This window comes from Oncorhynchus kisutch, linkage group LG7 (assembly GCF_002021735.2).
Source record: "Oncorhynchus kisutch isolate 150728-3 linkage group LG7, Okis_V2, whole genome shotgun sequence".
NCBI lineage: Eukaryota > Metazoa > Chordata > Actinopteri > Salmoniformes > Salmonidae > Oncorhynchus > Oncorhynchus kisutch.
In genome coordinates this window covers 12115528-12125458 of record NC_034180.2, presented here as the reverse complement: position 1 = coordinate 12125458, position 9931 = coordinate 12115528, and the positions used below count along the sequence as shown (strand labels likewise).

The window sequence follows — 9931 nt, the reverse complement described above, 5'->3', positions numbered from 1 at the left end:
GTTTATGGCCTAGCATAAATTTGCAATTGGATACGTTTGTTTAAGCCCCTCTAATGAACCCAGAAACGTGTATAGGTCAAACGGTGGGTAAAAATAGTGTAGAATTAGGCTGGTATTCATGCAATTGCAGATAATGGGTTTCTACTAGTGTGCAAATCAAACCCTTTCTGGAAAGCCATGATCTAAAATTGAATTGAGTACCCACCATGTAATTATAATATCTGTTATACTATATGAAAATATAGGCGCTTGTGAGTGGTAAAGAAACAGACGTGGAGGGAGGTCAGTTTGACGGGTTTATTAGAGAACAGTGAATATAAAGGTATTTGTTTGTATGTACAGTTGAAGTCGGAAATTTACATACACTTAGGTTGTAGTCATTAAAACTCGGTTTTCAACCACTCCACAAATGTCTTGTTAATTAACAAACTATACTTTTGGCAATTTGATTAGGACATCTACTTTGTGCATGACACAAGTAATTTTTCCAACAATTGTTTACAGACAGATTATTTCACTTTTGGTCAGCCGCATACCACTCTGCATACCACTGCTGGCTTGCTTCTGAAGCTAAGCAGGGTTGGTCCTGGTCAGTTCCTGGGTGGGAGACCAGATGCTGCTGGAAGTGGTGTTTGGAGGGCCAGTAGGAGGCACTCTTTCCTCTAGTCTAAAAAAATATATCCCAATACCCTGTGTAGGGTGCCGTCTTTCGGATGGGACAATAAACGGGTGTCCTGAGGTCATTAAAGATCCCATGGCACTTATCGTAAAAGTAGGAGTCTCAACCCTGGTGTCCTGGCTAAATTCCAAATCTGGCCCTCAAAACCATCACGGTCACCTAATAATCCCCAGTTTACAATTTGCTCATTCATCCCCCTCCTCTCCCCTGTAACTATTCCCCAGGTCGTTGCTGCAAATGAGAACGTGTTCTCAGTCAACTTACCTGGTAAAATAATAGATAGATAAAATAAATAATTCACTGTATCACAATTCCAGTGGGTCAGAAGATTACATACACTAAGTTGACAAACAACTTGACAAATTCCAGAAAATTATGTCATGGAAGTTTCAGATAGGCTAATTGACGTCAATTGGAGGTGTACCTGTGGATGTATTTCAAGCCCTACCTTCAATCTCAGTGCCTCTTTGCTTGACATCATGGGAAAATCAAAAGAAATCAGCCAATACCTCAGAAAAAAACTGTAGGCCTCCACAAGTCTGGTTCATCCTTGGGAGCAATTTCCAAATGCCTGAAGGTACCACGTTCATCTGTACAAACAATAGTACGCAAGTATAAACACCATGGGATCACGCAGCCATCATACCGCTCAGGAAGGAGACGCATTCTGTCTCCTTGAGATGAATGTACTTTGGTGTGTAAAGTGCAAATCAATCCCAGAACAACAGCAAAGGACCTTTTGAAGATGGTGGCGAAAACAGGTACAAAAGTATCTATATCCACAGTTAAATGAGCCCTATATCGACAACCTGCTCAACAAGGAAGGAGCCAGAAACCGCCATAAAAAAGCCAGACTATGGTTTGCAACTGCACATGAGGACAAAGATCTTACTTTTTGGAGAATTGTCCTCTGGTCTGATGAAACAAAAATGGAACTGTTTGACCATAATGACCATTGTTATGTTTGGAGAAAAAAGGGGGATGCTTGCAAGCTGAAGAACATCATTCCAACCATGACACACGGTGGTGGCAGCATCATGTTGTGGGGGTGGCAGCATCATGTTGTGGGGGTGCTTTGCTGCAAGAGGGACTGGTGCACTTCACAAAATAGATGGCATTATGAGGGAGGAAAATTACGTGGATATGTTGAAGCAACATCTCAAGACATCAGTCAGGAAGTTAAAGCTTGATCGCAAATGGGTCTTCCAAATGGACAATGACCCCAAGCATACTTCCAAAGTTGTGGCAAAATGGCTTAAGGACAACAAAGTCAAGGTATTGGAGTGGCCATCAACAAAGCCCTCACCTCAATCCATTAGAAAAATTGTGGGCAGAACTGAAAAAGCGTGTGCGAGCAAGGAGGCCTAGAAAACCTGACTCAGTTACACCAGCTCTATCGGCGGGGGGAATGGGCCATAATTCCCCAAAGTTATTGTGGGAAGCTTGTGGAAGGCTACCCAAAACATTTTACCCAAGTTAAACCATTTAAAGGCAATGCTACCAAATACTAATTGAGTGTGTGTAAACTTCTTACCCACTGGAAATGTGATGAAAGAAATAAAAGCTGAAATAAATCATTCTCTATACTATTATTCTGACATTTCACATTCTTAAAATAAAGTGGTAATCCTAACTGACCTAAAACAGGGAACTTTTACTCTGATTAAATGTCAGGAATTGTGAAAAACTGAGTTGAAATGTATTTGGCTAAGGTGTATGTAAACTTCCGACTTCAACTGTATGTAAGTATGTACAGGTCACTGTCAATATAATGGAAACACCAACAGCAAGTGTCTTAATTGGTCGTTGGGCCACCACGAGCCAGAACAAATTCAATTAGAATAGATTCTGTGTCTGGAACTCGATTGGAGGGATGCAACCCAATTCCATCATTTGGCGTTTTGTTGATGGTGGTGGAAACCTCTGCTCCAGAATCTCCCATCAGTGTTCAATTGGGTTGAGATCTGGTGACAGATGGTTAACATCGTTTTCATGCTCATCAAACCATTCCATGGCCATTCATGCCATGTGGATGGCATTGTCATCCTATGGGAGCCATGGTAGCCCAAATAATGTCCTGCCCAACATTTTTATACATAACCCTGCTGGGATGTCAATTGATTAATTATCTCAGGAACTACACCTGTGTGGAAGCACCTCCTTTTAATGAACTTTATATCCCTCATTTACTCAAGTGTTTCCATTATTTTGGCAGTTACCTGAATGTATGTATGTTTGTAAGACTCTATGACTTCATTTAGACAGGCACCCCAATTCTGGTATTTTTTTCCAGTAATTTAACTTTTGACCAATCACATCAGATCTTTTTCAGAGCTGAACTGATTGATTAAAAGACAAATTAGTAAAAAAATATATATCATTATTGGGCTGCCTTGTCTAAACACAGCCAAATATTCTCTGAGGAAACCACAACTAGTCATACCTCTCCGTGTCTACTATTACACTCTACACAATAATCCAATCAGGCTGCGATACAGTTAGTGATATCATCATGAGAAATTGAATTTTAAAAAGGCAATACCATAGGACCATGAAGTGTATGCATCGTTCAGGAACACCGGGTCGGGAAGAAACAAAGAAACAAATGACTTGGATGCCAAACACTTTCAGTTACCTTAAACATAAGTTAATCCTAGCTCTACAGGTAAGGTATCGTTCAAACCGGGGACAACATACAAGATATTAAGTTAGGATGGGAATATTGACATTTGTGTTGTACAAAAAAAAAGCACAGAATCTGTGGGGGAAATACTGTAAACCTCTTCATAATCAGGCAGGGTGGTTTTAAGTTGAAGCGTTTCATCGATGTGTTATGAGGAGGTGACTTCATGCATTACTCAGTAAACTAAACTCTAGTTCAATCGCCTCATTATAAATGCACATTGTTGATGAAAAGTTTCAAGTGAAGTTTCCCTGCCTGATTTATATAGAGGTTGACAGTCATTTTTGCACAAACCTGTGCTCTTTTTGCACCACGAAAATGCCGCCCAAAGTTTATCAACCTCGATAGATCAATCCTCTTATTACAGAGATTTCACTACTGTGCCATTCATCATTTCCATTCAGGCAGTTAATGTGTGTACGAGCAGCCAGGCAGTACCACGATAGTAATGATATAGCAATAATATTGATGGCCATTTAGTCATTTTAGGTGCTGCTCTTCTGATATGTTTTGTTTTGAACTTTTCATCTCCCTTTTTTAGTAAGTTTTTGTTTTTAGTGTCACACATTTGGCTCTCACACGGTTAAGCTACAGTAGTTATAATAGTAATAAATATGGGTGGGAGCGCGCTGGCTTCCCATTGGCCGAGAAGCCCAAAGTGTTCATGGGAGCTGTAGTTCAGTACAGGTGGCGGGTTAGCAAAGTCCTCCAGGCAGGTTTTTTTTCCATCGACCCTTCACTCAAAAAGGGGGAAAGGAGGCGTTGTTATTATCAGCGTAACTCCTCTCACCCGAAATAAACAAATGAACACAAAGAAAGATGGGAGTTTCCTTAAACTTCTCGTTGTCGGTGTTGTTTTTCTTGGTTCCAGTGACATATGCCGTGGCGGCGGCCATCTTTAGAAGGAGTCCATGGCCTTGAACTCGCTGAGGGCCTGGACGGGCGAGATGTGCTTCTTCTGCGAGCCCCGTCGAACGCGCGTCTGACACTCCTCGGGCTTCTCCCGCTTCACCAAGGGCTTCTTCTCGGGCGCCTTCATGCGCCAGCTGACCACAGGCGAGTTGACGGCGGCGGCGCCGTACACCTTGGCGTACTTGGTGGACGCTACGTAGCTGGCCTTGACTGTGAGCACCACAGCGTTCATCAGGTTCTTGGCCGCCTGGATCAAGGAGGTGGCGCTGTCCAGCTACGGGGAGAGATAGAGAACATCTTAGATGTTCGGATCTTTATACTAACACTATATTATTAACGTTGCCCTTATACCTATTTCACTACATAGTATTAACTGTAGTAACAACATTGTAGTTAAATGGACATATTAAACATCACATATATTACCTGTATAACACCAGCAATAGAAGCAATTTTTTAGGTCAACTGCAAACCTGCATCATCAACTGCACATAAAACATTCTGCAAACCCCATGAGGAGGGGGAGAGGTGAGAAGAAGGAGAGGGGAGAAGGAAGATCTAAGTGATTGGACAGGTGTAAGCAATAATCCAACCAATTGGATATCCTTCAGGACTTCAATGAAGCAGATCTATTGGGCAGGTGTAAGCATTAATACTATCCAACCAATTGGCGATCTGTTGTTTCTTCAAAGAAAGATTAGTGTAACGCACCCCTTTCTTAGACAGACGGTCTTCTAGACATCCCATGTCACGGTGCAAGATAACAAGAACTGCCTGCGGCAAAGAGCTCTCACTGAAGAAGGCTTTATCAAGCGAACAGTTCTTATAGTACAGAGGTGAGCTCTCTCTCTCTGGTCTTCCCTGCAGGGCGATAGAAGGTCCCACACTCGTCTTATCAGAGCCCTGAGTAGCTAGACAGGTTCAGAGTGACCGCTGTACCTCCAACACATCTCTGATATGACAGCCTCATTAAGAGAAAGCGGGTGTCCAAAAGAGTATGGCTGCGTCACAAATGGCACCCTATTCCCTATATAGAGCACTACTTTCAACCAGAGCCTGTTATAGTGAACACAGTGCCCATAGAGTTTCAGCTCATCCTGTTGGGACTAAATTACTGCATATAACTGGGTAATTTAAGCATAATTCAGGGTATCGGGGGCACCCACCGTGCTGCTAACCTTTTTATAGTGACCAGCTGGAGTTCGGAGCCAATTAAATCTAGCGGTTGACTCCCTTCTCGGGGTGGGAGGGCACGGGGGTAGGGGGGCTGGCCGCAGCCTCTAAATGCCAGCCAAACAAAACGCAGGGAGAGAGGTGCACCTGACCTCCACCAACTGCTAATTAAGAAGTGTCTGGAAAAAAAGTGGGCGTCGTGTAGCCAGGGCAATGTTTTTCAACGCTTAATTGTCAGTTGTGTTGAGGACTCCCTGGGTTGGGGCTGGCACTGCGAAGGTGAAGAGAGAACAAGAGTTTTGCCAGACAATGATCGAGAGGAGTGTTACTCGAGGACCTCAGTGTTTCTAGCCATAATAAGCCAATCAGAATAGGGGGTATATTTTAACAGATCATAGAGGACATTTTACAATGAATGAATTGCACAATTTCCGAGAATTTAATGAGCCTGTTTAATGGGGGAACGTGCGCGAAGATACTTTTGGTCATGTTGTGTATGTGGGCAGCTACTCGTCGAACATTTAATTCCAAAATCATGTAGAGTTAAAACAGCCTCCACTTTTCTAGGAAGTCTTTCCACTAGATGTTCGAACATTGCTGCAGGGACTTCCATTCAGCCACAAGAGCATTAACTGAGGTTGGGCATTGATGTTGGGCGATTAGGCCTGGCTTGCCGGTGGTATTCCAATTCATCCCAAAGATGTTCGATGGAGTTGAGGTCAGGGCTCTGTGCAGGCCAGACAAGTTCTTCCACACCGATCTCGACAAAACATTTCTGTATGGTCCTTGCTTTGTGCACGGGGGCATTGTCATGCTGAAACAGGAAAGGGCCTTCCCCAAATTGTTGACACAAAGTTGGAAGCACAGAATCGTCTAGAATGTCATTGTACTGTATGCTGTAGCATTAAGATTTCCCTTCACTGGAACTAAGGGACCTAGCCCAAACCATGAAAAACAGCCCCAGACCATTATTCCCCCTCCACCAAACTTTACAGTTGGCACTATGCATTTGGACAGGTAGCGTTTCTCCTGGCATCCGCCAAACCCAGATTCATCCGTCGGACTGCCAGATGGTGAAGCGTGATTCATCACTACAGAGAACGTGTTTCCACTGCTGCAGAGTCCAATGGCTTCGAGCTTTGCCCCACTCCAGCCGACACTTGGCATTGCGCATGGTGATTTGCAAATAATAGCTTTTTTTTTTTACTGGACTGATGGTACATGCTTCTGATGGTCATGGTGCTTTCAAAACAACTGGGAAATCCCCCAGAAAATATTATTAGCTTTCAAATCCTTGCTTCCTCTGTGATTGTTTCCTCAATTCCTCTCAAAGCGCATTGGAGCAGAGGATCCAAGTTTCTCCCTCAGAACTCCTCCTCCGATGCTCTTTGAGAGGAATTGGAAGAAACCAGGAGGGAGGAAGCCTAGGGAAGGCCCCTTTAACTACTGAGATAAAGGAATGAGGCCCACACACAGAATATTGCTGCTCACCAGTGCTTGAATACAACTATTGACAGAGACCCTGGGCCTTGACTGTACAATGTGAGGGTGTTGTGTGGTGAGACTTACCCCAGAGACGATGAGCTCTCCTCCCAGGTTCTGGACCTCGGCCTTGACCTTGCTACAGATGTTGAGCTGGTGGCAGTACAGGGCGATTCTCTGCAGGTAGGCCAGCAGGTCCTGCTTGCAGGCCGAGTCAGGGCACTGAGACATGCACACAAACATGATGATAAAATTTGTTTAAAAACAGGGAAAATAGCTAAAAAATGAGTTTCAAAGCCGGGTTAAGAAATAGTCTTGTACGTCAGAAGTAGTTTATAAAACGGTTGTGCTCATTTTATTTTCCTAATGGCATGTAATTTCTCTACTGTATTCATTCCTACAGGAGAAAAACAACCAATCATCCAATTAGCAGTGTCCGATTAGTCAATTAGTAAGTCCTTTTCCGGCCCTAGTATAGTATATACTAGTATATACTGAGGTAAAAACAACACCAGAGAGAAAAATCTGTATCCCTAAAGGCACCGTATTCACTGGGAATAGGGTGCCATTTGAGCCACAGAGAGGGAGCGGGACAGAGACTTTTCAGTCCCACAATGCACACAAAGTCGCTGTAATATATTCTGGACGTCATGCTGAGAAAATTTGCTACGGACCACAAGTTTCCTGGTGGGTAAAGAAAGAAGAGTGCATTCGCTACTTTGCTTTTAAAACGCTCCCGGGCACCGTTTTCTACAGGAACCTTTTTCCCAACCATTAATAGTAAATGGTCCTAACTAGAACATTCAGGCAGCTCGTCTAGAGTCGAAGGGAAGCGAGGAATTCACACAGGTCTCACTTCCTTGTCTTTAGGGGGGCTGGGATACATTGGGACAGCCAAGTTAAGGGGCTGCATGAGCTAGCTAAGGGACCATGTTAATTAGGGCATGCAATGTTTTCAAACATTTTGCAATAGAAGATGGAACATTTGCATTTCTTATTCAGTAGTCCCTCCCTGTTTCATTCCATTTTCTTCATGAACACGACCCATCTCTACCTATTCCCCTCAAGTTGCAAATGGCGAATGCCGTGCTTAGATTGTTCCAATGTGTTATCTTTCCACACTTGTTTTTTTTTACAGTTTAATTGTGCTTTAGTGTGCTTGTTCGCATACACTGAGTAAGTAAGTAAGGGTGTGAGGGAGACTAGTATCGATGGACTCGAAGTACTCGTGGTGGAGCATTAATGGTCACAGATGCCTCCCGAGTGGCGCAGTGGTCTAAGGCACTGCATCACAGTGCTAGCTGTGCCACTAGAGATTCTGGGTTTGAATCCAGGCTCTGTAGCAGCCGGCTGCAACCAGGAGATCCCATGGGGTGGAGCACAATTGGCCCAGCATCGCCCGGGTTAGGGGAGTGTTTGGCTGACAGGTATTTCTTGACAACTCCTGTGGCGGGCCGGGCTCAGTGCATGCTGACACGGTCGCCATGTGTACAGTGTTTCCTCCGACACATTGGTGCGGCTGGGGGTTAAGTGGCCATTGTGTCAAGAAGCAGTGTGGCTTGGTTGGGTTGTGTTTTGGAGGATGCATGGCTCTCAACCTTCGCCTCTCCCGAGTCCGTACGGGAGTAGCAGCAATGAGGCAAGACTGTAACTACCAATTGGATACCTTGAAATTGGGGGTAAAAAAATAAAAAAATCTAAATGGTCACAGATGCACAGTCATCCTGTAACAAATAAATGCTCTGTGTCTCAAATGGCACCACATTCCCTGCATAGGACACTAAGTGCACTACTTATAACCAGGGCTCTGGTCAATAGTAGTGCACTGTATAGGGAATAGGGTGCAATTTGGGATGCACTTTTGTTCACATTATACACGGAACAAAAATTTAAACACGACATGTAAACACGCCTGGTTCACCAATTACTTTGCAGACAGAGTTCAGTGTGTCAAATCGGAGGGCATGCTGTCCGGTCCTCTGGCAGTCTCTATGGGGGTGCCACAGGGTTCAATTCTCGGGCCGACTCTTTTCTCTGTGTTTATCAATGATGTTGCTCTTGCTGCGGGCGATTCCCTGATCCACCTCTACGCAGACGACACCATTCTATATACTTTCGGCCCGTCTTTGGACACTGTGCTATCTAACCTCCAAACAAGCTTCAATGCCATACAACACTCCTTCCGTGGCCTCCAACTGCTCTTAAACGCTAGTAAAACCAAATGCATGCTTTTCAACCGGTCGCTGCCTGCACCTGCATGCCCGACTAGCATCACCACCCTGGATGGTTCCGACCTAGAATATGTGGACGTCTATAAGTACCTAGGTGTCTGGCTAGACTGCAAACTCTCCTTCCAGACTCATATCAAACATCTCCAATCGAAAATCAAATCAAGAGTCGGCTTTCTATTCCGCAACAAAGCCTCCTTCACTCAAGCCGCCAAGCTTACCCTAGTAAAACTGACTATCCTACCGATCCTCGACTTCGGCGATGTCATCTACAAAATGGCTTCCAACACTCTACTCAGCAAACTGGATTAAGTCTATCACAGTGCCATCCGTTTTGTCACTAAAGCACCTTATACCACCCACCACTGCGACTTGTATGCTCTAGTCAGCTGGCCCTCGTTACATATTCGTCGCCAGACCCACTGGCTCCAGGTCATCTACAAGTCTATGCTAGGTAAAGCTCCGCCTTATCTCAGCTCACTGGTCACGATGGCAACACCCATCCGTAGCACGCGCTCCAGCAGGTGTATCTCACTGATCATCCCTAAAGCCAACACCTCATTTGGCCGCCTTTCGTTCCAGTACTCTGCTGCCTGTGACTGGAACGAATTGCAAAAATCGCTGAAGTTGGAGACTTTTATCTCCCTCACCAACTTCAAACATCAGCTATCTGAGCAGCTAACCGATCGCTGCAGCTGTACATAGTCTATTGGTAAATAGCCCACCCTTTTCACCTACCTCATCCCCATACTGTTTTTATTTATTTACTTTTCT

At 44.4% G+C, this 9931-nt stretch overlaps 1 protein-coding gene across 1 annotated transcript in view; it reads right to left on the bottom strand.

The window, feature by feature from the left end:
- Positions 1 to 283: 283 nt before the first annotated feature.
- Positions 284 to 9931, bottom strand: part of LOC109894191 (catenin alpha-2) — a 690086-nt gene continuing 680438 nt past the window's right edge. The window contains 2 exon segments of the mRNA XM_020487470.2: positions 284 to 4548; positions 7017 to 7151. Of these exon segments, the coding sequence (XP_020343059.1) occupies positions 4261 to 4548; positions 7017 to 7151 (423 nt within the window). The 3' untranslated portion in view covers positions 284 to 4260.